Source organism: Coregonus lavaretus, assembly GCF_964263955.1.
Source record: "Coregonus lavaretus genome assembly, chromosome: 13".
NCBI lineage: Eukaryota > Metazoa > Chordata > Actinopteri > Salmoniformes > Salmonidae > Coregonus > Coregonus lavaretus.
The window spans coordinates 24723828-24744174 of record NC_140000.1 but is presented as its reverse complement, the minus strand read 5'-3'; the positions used below and the strand labels follow the sequence as shown (position 1 = coordinate 24744174).

General features: G+C 42.3%; 1 protein-coding gene across 4 annotated transcripts; it reads left to right on the top strand.

Annotated features, from left to right (window-relative positions):
* Positions 1-3321: 3321 nt before the first annotated feature.
* Positions 3322-19835, top strand: LOC311139106 (ETS translocation variant 1-like; the record flags this gene model as incomplete). Of its 4 annotated transcripts, XM_084173992.1 has the most annotated exons (12): positions 3322-3366; positions 3809-3899; positions 4228-4275; positions 8862-8915; positions 13644-13773; positions 14819-15010; positions 15284-15531; positions 17471-17539; positions 17642-17710; positions 17851-18020; positions 19335-19436; positions 19608-19835. In XM_084173992.1, 12 exons carry the CDS (start codon positions 3322-3324, stop codon positions 19833-19835), a joined length of 1446 nt encoding a protein of 481 aa, XP_084030118.1. The 4 variants fall into 4 exon arrangements, with proteins under 4 accessions (XP_084030118.1, XP_084030119.1, XP_084030120.1 ...); XM_084173993.1 differs by lacking the exons at positions 3322-3366; positions 3809-3899; positions 4228-4275 and adding an exon at positions 4952-5012; XM_084173994.1 differs by lacking the exons at positions 3322-3366; positions 3809-3899; positions 4228-4275; positions 8862-8915 and adding an exon at positions 4952-5012.
* Positions 19836-20347: the final 512 nt, after the last annotated feature.

Here is a 20347-nt window from a genome sequence, read left to right as displayed (position 1 = left end):
CAAGTTCTCTCATGTCACCCCGCTCCTCCGCACACTCCACTGGCTTCCAGTTGAGGCTTGCATCTACTACAAGACCATGGTGCTTGCCTACGGAGCTGTGAGGGGAACGGCACCTCCTTACCTTCAGGCTCTGATCAGACCCTACACCCTAACGAGGGCACTACGTTAATCCACCTCTGGCCTGCTAGCCCCCCTACCTCTACGGAAGCACAGTTCCCGCTCAGCCCAGTCAAAGCTATTCGCTGCTCTGGCACCCCAATGGTGGAACAAGCTCCCCCATGATGCCAGGACAGCGGAGTCACTGACCTCCTTCCGGAGACATTTGAAACCCTACCTCTTTAAGGAATACCTGGAATAGTATAAAATTAATCCTTCTACCCCCCCCCCCTCCCCTCCCCCCCATAAAAAAAAAAAGTGGTTGTCCCACTGGCTATCATAAGTTGAATGCACCAATTTGTAAGTCGCTCTGGATAAGAGCGTCTGCTAAATGATGTAAATGTAAATGTATTGGAGTGGCCATCACAAAGCGATGACCTCAATCCTATAGAACATTTGTGGGCAGAACTGAAAAAGCATGTGCGAGCAAGGAGGCCTACAACCTGACTCAGTTATACCAGCTCTGTCAGGAGGAATGGGCCAAAATTCACCCAACTTATTGTGGGAAGCTTGTGGAAGGCTACATGAAACGTTTGACCCAAGTTAAACAATTTAAAGGCAATGCTACCAAATACTAATTGAGTGTATGTAAACTTCTGACCCACTGGGAATGTGATGAAAGAAATAAAAGCTGAAATAAATCATTCTCTCTACTATTATTCTGACATTTCACATTCTTAAAATAAAGTGGTGATCCTAACTGACCTAAGACAGGGAATTTTTACTAGGATTAAATGTCAGGAATTGTGAAAAACTGAGTTTAAATGTATTTGGCTAAGGTGTATGTAAACTTCCGACTTCAACTGTAGCTATCAGCAAAGTCAGCGCTATTAAGGGGGGGGAGTCAAGTGTGAGTGTTAGTGATATCTTTCTTTTATTACATTTTAGTCATTTAGCAGACGCTCTTATCCAGAGCGACTTACAGGAGCAATTAGGGTTAAGTGCCTTGCTCAAGGGCACATCGACAGATTTTTCACCTAGTCGGCTCGGGGATTAGAACCAGCGATCTTTCAGTTACTGGCACAACGCTCTTAACCACTAAGCTACCTATAAAGCACCAGACTGCTCTCAGTGTGTGTTAGTGTCCCATTGTCGGTGCGCAAACCTGTCCTCAGTTGCCCAGTGACCTGTGATTTACTTACAGGTCAGTGCCTTCTGCAGGTCTGAGGCACACTCAATAATGTAGCCCTTACATTAGGGGAGAGCTGCAGCTTTAGCAAGTCCCTCTGGAAACACTTCAAAACACTGTTTCCATGGTCACAAAGTGTGTGTGTTCACGTGTGTGTGTTGCTTCTGAATGAGAAAGAAGGACAGAGGGAGTGTGTGTTTGTGTGTGAGATAGTGAGTATGAGTGTGTGTGCGTGCATGTCTGAGTGTGTGTGTGTGTGTGTGTGTGTGTGTGTGTGTGTGTGTGTGTGTGTGTGTGTGTGTGTGTGTGTGTGTGGACATGTTTAACTATACTTGTGGGGACAGAAATTTGACCAACTGGGGTCATTTTGTTAGTCCCCACATGGTCAAATGCTATTTCTTAGGGGTTTAGGGTTAAGGTTAGAATTAGTGTTAGGGTTAGAATTGGGTTTAGGGTTAGGAGCTAGGGTTAGTTTTAGGGTTAGGAGCTAGGGTTAGGTTTAGGGTTAGGGTTAAGTTTAGGTTTTTGGGTTAAGGCTAAGGGTCCAGGTGAGAGTGTGTGTGTGTGTGTGTGTGTGTGTGTGTGTGTGTGTGTCTGTGTGTGTGTGGGTGGGGGGGGGGGGGGGGGGGGGGGGGGGGGTTGGTTCTTCTATCCTTGTGGGGACCTAAAATCACAAGGATAGTAGAACAAGGATTTTTCCTCGTGGGAATATGAGGACAAAGGCTATTTTAAGTTTAAGGTTTAGGGTTAGAGTTACAATTAGGGTTAGGGTTAGGGTTACAATTAGGTTTAGGGTAAGGGGTTAGTGGTTAGGTTTAGGGTTTGGAGTTAGGTTTAGGTTTAGGGTTTGGGTTACGGGTTAAGGTTAGGGTTAAGGTAAGGGTTAGGTTTAGGGTTAGGGTTTAGGGAAAATAGAAGAACATAAATGTGTGTGTGTGTGTGTGTGTGTGTGTGTGTGTGTGTGTGTGTGTGTGTGTGTGTGTGTGTGTGTGTGTGTGTGTGTGTGTGTGTGTGTGTGTGTGTGTGTGTGAGAGAGAGAGAGAGATCGAGAGAGTGGTGTGTGTGTGATCAAGAACATGCTCTGAGAAACATGCTCTCAAACAAAACAAAACAGGTTCTGTACACAGGTAGCCTATTTCCTTCTTTCAAATGTAGCATCAAGTAAATGTATAAAAAGTGGCTTTTTAAAAGCCCCATGCCATTTTTGAGAAACATTGTGCAAAGTGATAAAAGTTTAAAACGCACATGCGCACGGACACACACATAAACACAGACAGACAGACACACACACAGTTGTGACACTGTTCTTCACAAGTTGTTCTCTTTAGAAGTTCAACACACATGATTAAAACTGTGTCTGATTGAAGGGTGGAAATCTGATCCAGTGAAAGACATTGACAACCAATAGGAAACGGAGCGCCTTCTTTTTCCATGGGAGGCCCCAGGAGGAGAAGCCAAGCCGCGCGAAAGCGACACCAGAGCTGAGTGTGCGCGAGCTTCAGCCGGCAGATTCAGCAGTGGGCTTCACATCGCTGACTTTTGTTTCTTACTAAGTACAGACAGAAACCCGTGAATGAATGCGTCGTATATTAATTAGGTGAGTGTCCATATCCTATCCTTTTCTTTTCTATTTTGTGTTTACAACATGCCTTTGAATATTATTTAGGAGAGCTTTTGGTCACGTTAGGTGGTTGTTCTCAATATTTATCGCCATCCGTGCGCACAGCCTATAGCTAGAAGTGGACCGTTAGTAAACAACCTTGTGCGTAGCCTACCTCTTTACAAAGGTTAGTAAACACAACTCATTGTGAGCTATGCAGCTAATATATCATTTATTTACTTTTGTAGTGGGCTAATCGTAGTACAAGTTCCTTTATGAATGAAACTGTTTTAGGTCGGTTACCTCGGCAGGTTTAGACGGTCCATTCATGTTTTTTCCCCCCAATCCATCTTGATATAGGGTGGTCAGACGGCACACTCGGCGGACATTTCTGGCTAATTGCTTATCAATTAAAGTAGAGCACTAGCGTTGCAGAATGGATGGGATTCAAGACCAACAAGTGCCTTATATTAAATCCAATGTGAGTGAGAGACACGTTTTTTTTTACGTATAACCCAAGACCAAATAACAAATAAACAGCACTTAGATATCAGGAAATTGTTATTCATCATTGTGTTACTAAGTTGATGTAAAACCTGCAAGCTGGTCACTCAGTCACATCCTCAGTCACATCCATGTGCAGATGTTTGAACGGATAGCCTAATATTTTAACTATTACTGTGTAAAACATGATGTTATATATTCAAAGAAATATTGTAATAATATTATTACTAGTTATCACTGAAGTGTTGTATTCCCTCTGTAGTTATAGGTAAAGAAAGGGGACATGGTCAAGTTTAAAAGTGTGTGAGCTGTGTGATTGATGGCCATATATTGCTCTCTCAGCTGTCTTCTGTGTAAGTGTGCTAGTACACAACAGAATCACTCCAGTGGGAAAAATTGATTTGTTTCCTCCCTTTTAGAGGCCACAAGGGAAGACGTCTTGCAGCGAGAGACCAGCAAATGACAGAAAAAGAAAATTCATTAACTCTGACCTGGCCCTGGACACTGAAGGTAGGTAGAGCAGAGGGGAGGGAAAAGTTAATTTCACGGCTTCTTAACATTTAGCAAAATTCAATTGGTTTGTGGCCACCTGCACTCTTAAGCAAAATCTCAATTACAACACACTCACCTGTGAAGATTGCAAGTAGCATCTGTCAGTGGCTACAGACACAAATTGAGTTGTTATTAGCTGCACACGTGCCTCTGAATCATCTGGCCAAGCCTCCAATGACACTCTAAGCCTATCATTCTGTCATAGTGGAAGGAATTGTGTCTGAAGCTTTTTTGTCGTGTTTTTTCTTCCCCTCCATGATTGTCCTCCATTGTTTTATTCCCCTAGAACTCTTCCAGGACCTCAGTCAACTGCAAGAGACCTGGCTGGCTGAAGGTAAGTGTTTACCCATTTACTGTAGTGTCGAAGGTCAACAAGCTCACTTGGTTTGAAAGACAGAGTAAGAGAATTGAAGAGAGGGAAAGGGAACGGTAGAGACGTAGAAAAAATCGGCCCCAAGTTACATTCCTACTAACGTGCAGTCCAATTAAAGCTTGTGTGGAAGAGGCACCTTGTGTGTCATGCATACATTAGAGACTGTGATGAGCGTGGTCTTGAGGGAGACTGAGGAGGCTCTACCCAGAGTGTCATCACAAATTACCAGGAGAAAGCTCTCCGCTGCTCACTGTCTCTTCTGCTTTTGGCAAGAGCTAACGCACGTGAGCCGCCACCACCGCACCACCTCCACCGGTCCTCTACCATCTCCTCTCTCTCACTCACTCTCTATCTCTCTCTCTTTCTTGCTCCCTCTCTCTCACACTCCCTCACTCAATCTCTTTATTTTCCTCAAAGTGCATCTCTCTCTAAAGATCATCCGCTATATCTATAGTATCAGCTGTCCTCTCCATTTCTTTATTTTTCTTTTGGAAGAAAAAGAACGGATTTACTTTTTACTTAGAAAAATCAGTTGGTCTGTGATCAGCAACAGAGATTTTTTCTGAGAGTTTATTTATTTATTTAACATTTTTTTTCTAATGGCAAGACTTGCTCTGTGTGGTATAACTCAGACGTGATGCTTCAGGATTTAAGCGCGGGTGTCTTCTTTCCGCCCTGTTTGCAGCACAGAAGTTTTGGTTAGTAAAGAATATTGATCATATTGTGCCTGTAACATTTACGTAAGATGCATGTTTCATGTGTTTGTGCATGTCTAAGTTTGTAAACGTATTAGTCTGCTATTTGTATCTACGTTTGTTCATCTTCTCTTGAATATCATTTACATATTGAAAATTATTTCCTTCGCATGGAACATTTTTATTAGTTTGCAATGTTTCTTCCTTACAATTGATTGCTAATAAGCTGCAATATGCGTTTACAGAAAAACATGGCCTTTTATTCTTTAAAACTTTTGTTGCTACAGTTATGGATGTTATTATTGTTTTGATTACATTTAGAGTGACCTATAAATTCTAATATACCGTATGTCCAATCTATGTTATTGGCATTAGGTTTTAAAACATTAAATCACAAAGGTTCTGACTGAGTAAATAGTGGTGTAAATATGAAGTAGGATGTGGATTCAACGTGTGAGTTCTTTGTAGTTTTTATAAAAGTAATCTGCATTACTTTTTAATCATTATAATTTCCAATGTCAATCTGATTGTATGCATGCATGACAAATCTTGACGTTTGTACTTGCTGCCTGCTTAGGGACCAAAACAAGCCCACAACATTTTGTGCTGTATAATTTGGGCCCATCACCTTAACTCGTATTGTAAATGTACCATGAGTTCCCTTTCTACACATAGTATAACAGCGTTTATCTCTGTATGTGGGACATCCTTCTCAATGCACTGCATATTTACTTTTCCCCTTATATGCTCAACACATAGTTGATTTATGTGGACTGCATTATGGAAGATAAAAACATGCCAACATCTTGTGTCAGCTAACTATTTAAAACAAATATTGTTTGGATTAGAATTATGCTACATTTGGTATCAGTAATGACATCATTCATTTGTTGTTCAATCTATGTCAGTGTCATGGCTTTTTTCCTTTGTTGGTCTCTCAAGCTTTGAGGGGAATCAAGGTTTGATGACAGATTGACCTTTTGATTATTTATATTCAGACCACATATTTCTAATTCATATAGAAAAATGTGTAGTTATCATACATTTTTTTGAATATTTTCTTCAGCTCTACTGTTGCACTATATTAGAATTGAACAAGACAACCTGCTTCTTTATCCAGTAGGCCTTAGTCTTTACTGGCAGATGATTCTAGTCGTAATGTTAAGGTCTAAAGTGTACAGCAGATCCTTAACTAATAGTATACAGTTTTATTATACTCTATCAACTTTAATGTTTTTCTGGTAAGTTTTTTGAGGTTATCTTAATACATTTTCCAAAGAGGTAGAAAAATATTGCTCCCTGCTTTGCACAGGTGGATAGGCAACTTAATAATTGATGAGATTCATCTATTCTTTAATACATTTAAAAATGCTTGCAGTGTAATTTAGTGGTTTTAAAAATGAGAAGTATGCTTTGAAATAGATATTGGAATACTTTACCAGCTACTCTCTGCCAGTTAGATTATGAAGTATATACCGCAGGGCTTATAAAAGAATAAGACGTCGTTTTAATATTTAAGTGAGAAAAAAAGCCCTTGGTTCCTGATATAGATATTACTGTAAGGAGTACAGTTCTGCCTGTTGTGGATCAATGTGATGTACGTCTCAAGATTGAAGTAGATTTAATAAATGACTTCCTGTCCATTAAGATAAAAAGGAATACCTAGCTACCTATTTCAAAGATTTATTAATTCAGGTAATTGGAAATAAGAGGAGGAACTATGGGAGACGGACTGAATTTCCGACATCATAGTCTGAGAGGTTGAAGGGTCCTTAACCTGGCCATTTTGGCCAAGGCTTTTTTTTTCTCTCTTTTTGGGAGCTCTTCAAGTATCAATTTGACTTTGAGATCTATTCAGTGAGGTTACCACAATTTTAGAATATTGTCATTTTTTAAAGAAAATGTTGACACAAATGTGAAAATGATAGTTGATGTAGTCTGGTCTATTGAATTCAAAGTTTTAAAAGGAGACGGTAAATCTTTTCCTCAACCCGTTCTTTTCATCTCAGCCCTGTTGTTGGCGCGCTAGCTAGATTTGTTTGAAACCCAACACAATCAGACACACAGCACTTGTAGGTACAGGAGGCCGATGGTGTTGGGTTTCAAACAAATCTAGCTAGCGCGCCAACAACAGGGCTGAGATGAAAAGAACGGGTTGAGAAAAAGACAAAGGATGTGCCACTACTACTCAGGGCCTGTGTATGGGGCTTTGCTGTTTTTCTTTTCTCTCTTTTTTCTCTCTCCCTCTCTCACTCTCTCTCTTTTTGTGAATGGCGGCAGAGTTCCAGTTTTGGTGCTCTCCCCAGGAATTGTTGCAGGGATCAGCTGGCCCATTCACAGACTGGGTCCAGTGACTCATGCATCCTGCTGCAGCTCCTTCTGGCTGCAATATCACTTTTCTCCCCTTCTCCTTTCGTTTCCGCCTGTCCGTCTCCATTCTTCTTCCCCTCTCGCTTTGAACCTTGCGACTTTGTGATGTCTGCAGTGTGCGTGTGTTACACAGTGCTAGCAAACTTGAGGTAGAAAGAAGTTGTACATGGTTGTGGTGGAGACGTTGTTGTTTTATTTTCTTTGAGTGGTCAGGCTTGCACTGGGTGAATGTTTGCCAGTCATGGTATTGTGGTGGAGCCAGTATTTTGAATTGAGAGAAAGTTCTGGTCTGTAATTATATATAGTGGCAAGGTATGACATTATTTTGCACTAAAGGGTGCTTTGTATGAAGCGGTTCAAGTTCTTACAATGGCCATATTGATGCAGAAATCACAGTGCACACCACACACCCTCAAGAGGGGGCTTGGCTGGCACAAAGAGTTGAAGTCAGCAGGTGCACAGGGTTTTACAATTATACTTCAGTTGCTGTTATGTTGATCTTTATTACTATACAGTATTGCACCATACAATATAATTCGTATTTCCTAGTGTGTATCAGAACAGTGTACTGTATTGACACTTGGTTACAGTGAACATTAGTTCACACAAGGCTTGATGTAATAGTTTTTCAGTTGTTTTTACACCACTTATATTGTGAGAAAATAGGAGCTTTTATTTTTCTATTTTCTTGTATTGTTTGTTCTCTCTCATCATTTCACACCAGATTTAAAAAAACATCAAGATCATTTTGAAAGTGAAAGTACAGAATTTGATCATGTGATACAGACCTGCCTCAACATGTTACTGATTCAGTGATAATGAGAATCCACCTCTTTGTGCTTAAAAATAGACGCGCTAATGACACATTTAAATCTCTCATATTGCCGTTTGCCACAATTCTCCAAACTCGTCAAACTTCAGGGACCTAAAAAGTGCAAATATGTGTGATATAAATATGTACATGCCTAATTGGACCCTGTGCAGAGCCTTCATTATCTTAGCATTAGCCGAAAGCACAGGAGTGTATGATAGGTGAAACACTCTGGATTGGAATAGAGCTAACTAGGCAGGTACAGGTGGATTCAGCAGTGGGGAGGAACCCAATTAGCTACTGTTAACAATTGGTGTTATTGCTATCGGCGTGGAGATAGCAAACTCCTCCTGAAGCTACAGCATAATCAAAAAACAGACTAGACAACCAATACATTATTTCTCCCTAGAGACCATTATTTTAGCTTTTAGCTGCTCCATTTGCATTCTATTTGTCCATCGGTGCATTATACATTAGATAAACATTGGGAGGATTCTACAGTTACATTGCTTTGTTCATGAATAGATACATGTCCATAAAGAGATGTTTAATGTCTTTAGAGGCTTTTCGCCAAAGGAAAGGATTGAGACGGTTAGACTAGATATCATTGTTTGGTGTTGTCCATCGGCATGAAAATCACCTTTTCCTCTCCTCTCTGCTTCTTTCTCTAGCTCAAGTTCCCGACAATGACGAGCAGTTTGTCCCAGACTTCCAGACTGAAAACTGTGAGTATATGATGCCACAATGTTATTGTATTTGTGTATGCATGTGTGAGTCTATGTGTTTGTGTGTGTGTGTGTGTGTTTGCACTTGTGTGTATGTGTGAGTGTGTGTTTTTCCATGTCTCTCAGTACCCCCACATTCACTCTCACATGTGCTCTCCAGAGAGCTAGTCTTGCGGGTTGGCAGACAGGTGCAGAAGAGAGGGGGTGGAAGAGGTAGCTGTGATATTATAGCACTGGGGTTTATTTATGTAGGAAAACATAAAAATATTTGGAGTCATTTGCAATGAGTGATAATAATCAGATAGTGTTTAATTTTTATTTTATTTTTTCTCAAACTCAATATTTTCCAACAGGTTTTTATCATCTGAAACAAAGACATCTTTGTAACTGTCAGTATTTGTTGTGATGGTTATACTGGAAAAAATCAAATATATCGTTACTTAAATGTATTCATTAGACATTATAATGCACTTGGTGGTACAGTACAGTGAGCCTTTAAAGTGAGTGGAGACGAGGCTGTTGGCACAATGTGGTTATGAGTCAAGTCAGCCAGCGTGTAGACAGAACTGGAGTGAGTGGAGCTCAGTGGGATCCAGTGCTAGCACATGTCTTTCAGATGAGACAAAAGGCCTATGCAACAGTGAGAAAGCAGGAAACTGTGTCCACGCCCTTAGTGCTCTATCTGTCTATAATAACTATTACCTCCCTCTATCACTCACATGTTTGATATTCACCTCAGAATATTTTATTCATTTCACTACTTTTATTTCTACATTTGTCTCAAGGAACTGTTTGGCTTTGAGGAACCGCATACCAGTTTCTCTGTGCTCCATAGACGTACAGTGTGGTACATATCCACTATAGGATCCAAAATGGTTGCACAGTAACATCCATAAGGTCTTGAGGTCACAGAAACCATCCCCATGTCCTTCAAAGCCATCCAGGGCCCATCATGTCCGTTGTAGTAGGAGACTGCTGACCATAGGAAATGTCCTGTTGGCATGCTGGACCAGACTGAAGAGATACAAACAGATGGTGGGAGGGAGGGCGAGGGCACCGTGGTTGGGCTCTCGAGCAGGCGTCCCAGCCTGCAGCACTCCAATATGGGTTTCACCAAGGAGAGATAGAGAGAGAGAGAGGATGGTGGGATTGTTTAGAGGTCAATAGAGGTAGAACGAGGTGTATGGCAGTCACTTACAGTATGAGGAAATAGACATTGAGAATAGGTGGAAACGTGGAAATAGACTTTGAGAACACTGTTAATATAATCAGATATTTTTGACATATGTTCTTGCGCTTCATAGAGATGAAAGAAGCATTCATGTCCTCACTTTATCACCTCACTTGTGGACAATTTTTCCAGGTCCATCGACCATACTTATCATCAAATTTGAAGGGGAAACTTCCACACACCAGCCATTGAATCTTCAGGCTGTGCACATGGAGGAAATATTTTCTAGTGGTTTCCAAGCTCTCATTAGCATAACTTAGCAGGGTATGAAGAAGTACTGTAGGTGGTGTAAAATGAGACCACATGTAATCAGCGGATAAGAGCTACTAACATTTAACATTAACAGTAATGGCGAGCACTTACAGTTTGTGAAAATTCGCAGGGTTTTTTCCCTGTTGCCAAAAAACAGATATTTTATGAATGGACTGGAGAAATATCTGCCAAAAGTAGACTTCACTGTAAATGGCAAAATACACAGTTTGCAACCCAACACACACAACTGTTGCCCTCAAGGGTGTTTTGTGGTAATTAGGAATGATTGGAACCAAAATGACATTTCTTAGCTTGCAGCTAATATAGTGGCTGTATTGAGAAAATTCACTGTGAATGGCATAGCTGGTTGGGGGGTATTTCAAATATTATTTAAATAAGGGAACCAAAATAATCAATGAAAGAGAGTGTGTGCACTTACTTTGTGCACTGCAAAGCATAAAGTCAGAGACAAAATGCAAATAGACTAAAATCTGTATTTAAAAAAATCTATGATCAAAAGGTTGTTTTGAACCAAATGTATGCTTTGGTTTCTAAATAAGGAATAGCTCTAAACAAACACTAGTCATTTGTTATCAAAATGCAATTAATGTGGGCAAGCATAACACATATTCATTTGTGTACAGAAAACCAGCCAAAGAAGTCATAAATGCTTGTTCTTAAAAAACACAGTCATTTAGATAAATCAATCTGTAGATAATCACAGCAATTTAACATTGATGGACCTGACATTCTAAAAAGGGATTCATCTGTTCTAGTTACAGGTGATGTCTTCCCTATTGATTGGTGTACCTTGGCACCCAACTGATAAATCTATTGTGACATTTCCATCTCTATTTTAGGTGCCTCTCTTAGAGCGCATGAGCTATTCTTAACATTGTAGCTCATTCAGTTCATGTACATATTAACTTACTATGTTGTATAACAAATACATAATTTCATAATGCATAATTATGCTGAACAAAATATAAACGCAACATGCAACAATTTCAAAGATTTTACTGAGTTACAGTTCATATAAGGAAATCAGTCAATTGAAATAAATTAATCAGGCCCTAATCTATGTATTTCACATGACTGGGCAGGGGTGCAGCCATGGGTGGGCCTTGGAGGGCATAGGCCATCCACTTGGCAGCCAGGCCCCCCCCACCTCAGACAATCCCGCAGGTGAAGAAGCCGGATGTGGAGGTCCTGGGCTGGCGTTCTGCGGTTGTTAGGCCGGTTGGACATACTGGCAAATTCTCTAAAACAACGTTGGAGGCAGCTTATGGTAGAGAAATGAACATTAAATTATCTGGCAACAGCTCTGGTGGACATTCCTGCAGTCAGCATGCCAATTGCACGCTCCCTCAAAACTTGAGACATCTGTAGCATTGTGCTGTGTGACAAAACTGCACATTTTAAAGTGGCCTTTTATTGTCCCCAGCACAAGGTGCACTTGTGTAATGATCATGCTGTTTAATCAGCTTCTTGATATGCCACACATTATCATGCCATTATCATGCCATTATCTTGGTAAAGGAGAAATGGTCACTAACATTGATGTAAACAAAATTTGATTTGAATTTGAATTTGATTTTTTTATTTTAGCTCATGAAACATGGGGCCAACACTTTACATGCTGCATTTATATTTTTGTTCAGTGTATGTCCATTGATAAATACATGTACATCATAAAACAGTAAACAACTTGTACCTTTAGCTTCTCGATAGTGAAATGAACAGACACAATCATCACAATAAGTCTCTGCTACTTATTGTCCCTCTTGTCATAAGCCTTTAATTAGCCAGATAAGGCTGCAGCCTCTGTGTCTGCGACGCCTGTGACGCCGTTCGACCTCGTCAAAGGTCTCCCTCAGGAAGTACCACTTTGACCTCCGATCGATGACCCGTAAAGGTCGCGCCCCACTGAGGCCAGGGAGACCTGTGAACATCCCCTGTGCTTTGCCACAACGTGCCCCGTGCATCAGTCCCCTGGGACCCAGGCGTCAGATGGGGTGTTGACAGATCGACTCATCCACACAAAGAGACTGTGACACTGTCACACAGGGCAAGCTGTCAGTCAGCAGTGAGAAACTCAAAACATCCGCTTCTCTCAGCTCCTCAGCTCCTCAACCCCTAAACTACTTCCTCAGTCATCAGCCCCGGAATGGACTTGTTTTACAAGGCCCATTCAAGAAAAACATACACTGGGCTGGCAATCCCCCAGGTAGACATTTTAGCATGGTTCTAGCCCTAAATAACCAGAGAAAAGACAAGCAATTTTATTTTTTTGTTTAGGTTTTCACTTCCCTTCAAGATCGGTATTTAATTTGTTTTGACGTCACAGTGTGTCTGATGCGGATTTTGAAATGAAGATTGACACACCTCTTCCTGTCAACTGTAATGAGGAAATGATTGTGCCCTATTCTCTGCATAAGTAAAGCACTTTGGGTTTATACTCTCCTCAGTAGTTGTGCGTGTGCCTGGTGCAACTGTGTGTGCATGTTTGTGCACGTTCATAGCCTATGTGTGTTTATTAGCGGTGACACGCTAGCTCTCCAGGTACCCAGGACTGACTTGATCCTGACTGACTTGGTTTTCATCAGCGTGGCCAATTGAATTAGTGTTGATCATGACTCAAGATGATGGGACGTTAATCAGGACTGATTTGGCACTTAACAGCTTCTTAAATGCACAGGCCACTGTGGGCAACTGGGCATAGGTACAGAGAGTGGGCTCAGATCAATGGGCCTTGTTGTTGTTGTCTGGACAGTATTGGCAGTTAGCTGAAACATGATAGGGATTTAGTGGAGTCTAGACCTGCTTTGAGATTGTCATATTTCATGAAGGAAGAGATTCCCATTGTGAGTTACAGTGAGTGATGAAGACTGGGATTCTGGACTAGATATTCCCGGCCCTGTCCTTGGGGACAGCAGTGGTGTACGATGAAGTGCTGGACATGCTTTTATGTATACCTATTACCCAAGTGTCGAATAAGGATGTTTTATATGGTGGAAGGGCCTTCAGAATAGGTTTACTTTCCATGGTGATATGACTATTGTACATTTGGACATATAGAGTACTGATAAATAATGAATTAGTTACTGAATAAATTTTTCAACATCACCTATCTAATGTACCTTTCCACCTGTCTCCTCCCTCCCTCCCTCCCTCCCTCCCTCCCTCCCTCCCTCCCTCCCTCCCTCCCTCCCTCCCTCCCTCCTTCTCACACATATATGTCGTAGTAGCATTCCACGGACTGCAGCTGAAGATCAAGAAAGAGCCCCACAGCCCCTGCTCCGAGCTGGGCTCCACCTGTAACCAGGAGCGGCCCTTCAAACTCCACTATGGGGAGAAGTGCCTGTACAACATCAGGTAGGTAAGCCACAGCACCAGCCTCAGCTTGATAAAATAAGTATTAACAGGTTGAAAACATCAGAGTTCTCTGCATCAGCCAGTATGATATCAGATGCGGTTCCATTTTTCCCAGTCTGGAACCAACAGTGCCAGATTGCACACAAAGAAATAGACTAACACCCAAAAATGAACACCATAGGTTTTGGTGATTTGGAAAATATCCTGTGGGATATTGTAGTATTTATTTTACCTTTAGTGACACTCACAAGGATTCTGCAGGTAAATGTGGTTTGATGAAAAAAATATGAAACACACTTTGTACAGTCTTTTTTCATCTCCACGGGCTGTCTAATATATCTCCACACTGTTGGATGGATAATGACTACTTCATTATGATTGCTTGATAAACTACAGTACTTCTGGCTTCCCACTCTGTTTTCAATGTTGTATTACTTCCTTCCATTTTGAGAATTCAAGACATTGGAATTGCAGCCATTCCCTATGAAACAAAAGGCCAGGTGCTGTGCAAAATGTTTCAAGTGGGATGCACTTGACTTGGGGAATCTACGATAATATACTGTCTACCTAAGGTGCAAGTTCAATTAAATTCAATGAACTGCTTTTTCAAATGAACCAAAATGCCCATGGCACAAGAGTTGCCTAGTTACATTAAATCTTGAATTTATTTGACTTGTGATATATGGCATTGTGATATATGCTTATGATATTACAGTACCATGTACGTCAAGGATCATCTTGAAGAAGTATTCTAGAAGAGGTGACACAAGACTATTTGAAACCCTCAACATACGCAAAAATATATATTTTTTTAAAGAAGGAAAATGTGTCAGAATTCAAATTCGTCAAGCTTTTGGTCAAAATGTATTCTGAGCCTATGTCAAAAAAGTTTTTAAACTGTCATTTTGACAATAACTATTAAATAAAAAAAGATTGACAGCGTTCAAATACTAGGCCACACTACAATGGCTTCTGTCAAATGACATGCATGGCTATAATCTAAAAACAACAAGAGACTGATCCCTCCACCCCGTGTGTCTCTCAGTGCCTACCAGCAGCACAAACACCCCACAGGCATGAAGCCCTCCAGCCCAGCGACACCCCCCTGCAGCACCCCCGTGTCCCCCCTTCATCATGGCTCCCCCACGGCCGTCCCCACCCCTAAACCAGATAGGACGTACCCCCACCTCCAGCCCTCCCAGCCCCTCCCGGACAGCGCCTACTCCATGGACCACAGGTACTGTGCTACACAGCTACTGTATACTGTAGGCTACCACTACATCCTCTTTAAAATGTCACTAACAAAACATTATTGACATAGTTTCAAGTGCACATTTGACGTTTATTTGATAATTTTAGGACATTCAGTACAGTTTACCAGAATCTAGATGTACCATTCTAATTAGACACAACGGGTTGTATACATTGTTAAGGTTTAAAAATGTGCCTTTCTGTCAGTCCGTCTGTCTCAATCAGTTATCATGAAAATGAGTGAAAATATTTGTGACAGATTTCGACGTCAGCTGTCGGAGCCCTGTCACTCGTTCCCTTCCCCACCGGCGATGTCTCGGGATGGAAGGCCCATGTACCACAGACAGATGTCTGAGCCCAACATCCCCTTCCCCCCACAAGGCTTCAAGCAGGAGTACCCCGACCCCCTGTTTGAGCACCCTGCCATGGTGGGGGCCCCAATCCCCCACACGTACCCCCCCTCCATGATGATCAAACAAGAGCCCAGGGATTTCACCTATGACTCAGGTGAGTGGGTGTGTTGGGTGTCCTCTTCTTTTTGGGGGGAGGAGGTGGTTGTCAGAGAGATACAGTAAAATATGTTGTGTTTAATATTGTGATGTCATTATGTCATTGTAACTGGTATTTGGTATTTTATTAGGATCCCCATTAGCTGTTACGAAAGCAGCAGCTACTCTTCCTGGGGTCCACACAAAACTTGAAACATGACATAATACAGAACATTAATAGACAAGAATAGCTCAAGGACAGAACTACATACATTTAAAAACGGCACACATAGTCTACATGTCAAAAAAGCAGAACATCTCTTTATTACGGACAGACCTCTCCCCATCTTTACAACCATTGAATCTATAACTAGGGTAAGGACTGTAAAGAAATGTAGCCTACTGTATATTTATATTTTAGTGTCCACCATTAGAGAAATATGACAAATTCAACCAAAGAACACTCTTTTCACTCAATAACATAACCAAATACTTGTGCATTTGGAACCACCACAGCATCAAGCCACCCTCTTTTTAATCAAACCAGATAGTTGTCATTTGAGGAATGAGCATGTTGATTGGATTAACCCATTATTAGCGCAGGGGGTTCTGGTTTGGGTGTCTGTGCCGGGCTCCATTTCCTGTGGTGCACTAATGTCTGTGCCTGGTCACAGTCCGCCCCCGCAGAAGGGGTGGTGGGGGGGTTATAATCCCCCCCCCCCCCCCCCCCCCCCCCCCGGGTCCCAGAGGCCTGAGGCCTGAGGCCACGCCAGGGCATGAATGAATGAACCTGCACTGGACTGCTGGCTTCATTCATAACATAGAGCCAAGGAGAGATTACTGTGGAGTGGTGTAATAGTGTGCCCAGTCAGAGTGGAATGTGGCGTCCACTCTGCTGCCTCCTGCAGAGAAAGATTTCAATATAAACAGCACTGAGCTCCCTTTGAGTTGGCCTTCTCTCTGTAACATGAGCCCTTTTCAACAGGGACATGTTCATAAGAGCACGCAACAGAAAACAAATGTTTCTATATCCAGGTAGTCCTCACTATTTACATTTTAGTTATTCAGCAGACTCTCTTATCCAGAGTGACTTACAGTAGTGAGTGCATACATTTCCAATACTGGTCCCCGGAGGAATGGAACCCACAACCCTGGCGTTGCAAGCACCATGCTCTACCAACTGAGCCACACTGGACAGTTTATTTCAGTCTGTTTTCTTCAGTTTGGTGCCTAATGAACACTACCCTGCAAACATTTACCCAGGTTTCCATGTTTCTCAATGGCATGGATGAACTGAGGGAGGAGGCCTTTTCCAGCATCTTTTCTATACCAGATTGACCATTTAGGGGAATTTATTAGCAGTCATTCTGCAGCTTGTTTACTAGAACAGGCCTGTTGAGAGGATGGGAAGGGAGCCTGGTAATTTTATTAGAAGTAATTTCCTCCACAAGTCCATTACTTTGATGAAGTTCAGAGAAATGTTGATGGCCCTAAATTAACGGGGTTAGTCATTTTATTGAACATTCACTTTGTAACTGTTTCTGCCCTTTGATTGTAACCAGCATCTGTAATGTTGTAGGAGGCCCAGACATATACAGTATAGTATTATACTGTTGTAAATAGTACCAGTGAAACAAAGCCATCACAGCCATCATGCTTCACTGCTGAAGAAACAGAACAAGCAGAAAACATGCCCAAAATGTTATGCTACATTTACTCCAATGCTGCTAATAGGTTATCCTGAGCTTAGCCTAGACTGTGATATTACACTGTTCAGTACTAGTGTAATATTGTACACTTACTGTTGGCTGAGCTCCAGTGTGATGCTAGAAGACATGTTCTTTAATCAGGGGCAGTGGTGCAGTGAGTGAGCAGTAACTGACTGCTCTCAGATAGCTGATACTGTCCTAATGCTCCCTTAAGGGCTTCTAACACCCATTCTTCCCTGTCTCCAGCAGAAGTGCCTAGCTGCCATTCTGTCTACCTGAGGCAAGACGGCTATCTGGCTCACACCAGCAGGACTGAAGGTGAGGGATGACACTTGGAGATATGCATGTTGGTTGGGTTATTCATCCTGTTCAAGTTGCCGTTTTCCTAATGTGATTTCTCAACACTGTCTCGTCTCTCAGGCTGCATGTTCGATAAAGTCACGAGACATTTCTACGACGACACCTGCGTGGTCCCCGAAAAGGTTGAAGGTGAGTCGTCCAAGAGTCGTTACATAAACCTAAACTGCTGCTTTCACTTGTAATTTCAATCAAAGACATTTTAAGTAATTAAAACATGTGAAATGACATCCTCCTCCCTCCATCCCCCCGTCCCTCCATCCCTCCACTAGGTGATATAAAACAGGAGTCAGGTCTGTACCGTGAAGGTCCAACCTACCAGCGCAGAGGATCTCTGCAGCTCTGGCAGTTCCTGGTGGCACTCCTGGACGACCCGTCCAACTCTCACTTTATAGCCTGGACCGGCCGGGGTATGGAGTTCAAACTCATCGAGCCAGAGGAGGTGAGAGCATGTCTGTCTCATCATATTCCACATAGAGTATCTTAGTCCCTTCAAGCAACAGTGACCAGATTATTCTGATCATTGATGTGAATTTGAGGTGAAATCTGCTCTTCAAAGGGTCAGAATAACATGTTAGGAAATGTTTGAACGAAGCAATGTACCGTACTGAAGTTCCTTTTTTATTGCCCCACCACGTGCTAAAAGTATGTAATCTGATCAAATCAAACACACTGTCAACCGGAGAGTGGCCTACTAAATATTTAAATGAACCTGTTCCTAAAAATATAAACGGTGTTGACGGTTCGGCCCTTTGAAATGGAACAGGTCTGGGTTTGTGCTCTTACATAGCAGACAGAGAGGCACGGTCAATGTCCGGTGTGTTGGTAGGGTAATGGTTAGAGGAGTGTGTGTGTGTGTGTGTGTGTGTGTGTGTGTGTGTGTGTGTGTGTGTGTGTGTGTGTGTGTGTGTGTGTGTGTGTGTGTGTGTGTGTGTGTGTGGGGGGGGTAACTTGGCATCAGTCCACATGGCCCAACTCAGTGGGACCAGCCAGCTGCAGCGAACAGGGGGGCCATTCATACCATCAGGTGACCAAACGCGCTTACTTTGGGCTTTGGGTGGCCGTAAATTCTGCCTTTGGCCCGGGCAGGTGTATCACATGAATGAGCATGAGGACATGAAAGTGGGTGCAACGTTTTTAGTGTTGGGTCCAGGCAGAGAGAGAGAGAGAGCAAAATAGAGAGAGAGATTGAGAGGGGGTTAGAGAGAGGGAGAGAGAGACAGGGTTAGCGAGAGAGAGAGAGAGAGAGAGAGAGAGAGAGAGACAGGGTTAGAGAGAGAGAGAGCGAGAGAGAGAGAGAGAGAGAGAGAGAGAGAGAGAGAGAGAGAGAGAGAGAGCTGTACACAGAGTAGGAGTAGGGCTTTAGAATGGAGGATGTGAGGGTGTGTGGTCTGGTAGACAGGTGCTGTAACATCTGCTGCCTGCTCCACTGGGTGGGTGACAAGTTCCTAATGAACACATCCCTGTTAAGGGGTGTGGAGTCTGGATCCACTCTAATTGCTGTTATTAGGAAATATGGATTAGTAAGCTTTGACATTTAGACAACGTCATTGCATTCTTACTGGGAAGTTGTGTAACAGGAAGTGTGTTATGTTGTCAGCTCTTATTATGGATAAGGAATATTTTACAAGACTAATGCCACAAATCTGTACAAAACATAATAAATGTGATATTTCTATGACATTTTGGTTCTAATAATGAACACCATGACCATTTCCCCTTTGTGTCTGTCTGTTAATGTGTGTGTGTAACAAAGGTTGCACGTCGATGGGGAATCCAGAAGAATCGACCAGCTATGAACTATGACAAACTCAGCCGATCGTTACGCTATTACTACGAAAAAGGCATTATGCAGAAGGTAAAAGAGGCCTAAGGCTGCACCCTGACAAGAGACATATGACAATGTTTCTGCGTTTGATTAGCTGTAATACCTTCTTCTCCATAGTCAACCATGTGCTCTGACAAATGTCCCTTTGGGGACAATAAAGTTAATCTGATTTTATCTCATCTAATCTTATCTTATCTCCAGGTGGCAGGGGAGAGATACGTGTACAAATTTGTGTGCGACCCCGAGGCTCTGTTCTCCATGGCCTTCCCTGACAATCAGCGGCCCGTGCTGAAGACGGACATCGAGCGGCAGATCAACGAGGAGGACACAGTGCCGCTGTCACACTTTGACGAGAACATGACCTACGTGCAGGAGGCGGGGCCCTACTGCAACCCGCCACACCCGTACAGCGAGGGTTACGTTTATTAACATAAAGCCCCAAGCCGCCGAACTGCAATGTACTTCACAGTGGCTACGAGCGGGGGAAAATACTTTGTCATTCAGAGGACCCCGACTCACCCTCTCTCACAAACTTTTTTCTTCTTATTTTTTTGACGTCCAAGCTGTACTGCAGGATGGAGAGTGCACTTTATGGACTGACTGACAGTGTGTGAACCTGCGGGGGCTAGCTATGTAATTGGGTCGTTTCAGATGTTTATGTTGATATTAAAGGAGGGATTTTTTTCCCCCGAGCATGCCGTATTTGTATGAGACAGGACTCAAAGACCAACGGTCACATATGGACATATTCCTGCAGTCTAGGCAGGTGAATCCTCAGAGCTTAAAGAAAAAAATCATCCTGATCTTTTCGACAGTTACAGGAAGCATCCTCAATTATTTCTTTCAATTATCTTTTTGTTCAATTACCCTTTTATCTCCATCATGTGTACTTTCTTACTCATTGTGTGAATAATGCAATGTATTGTAATGACATGCTTTTA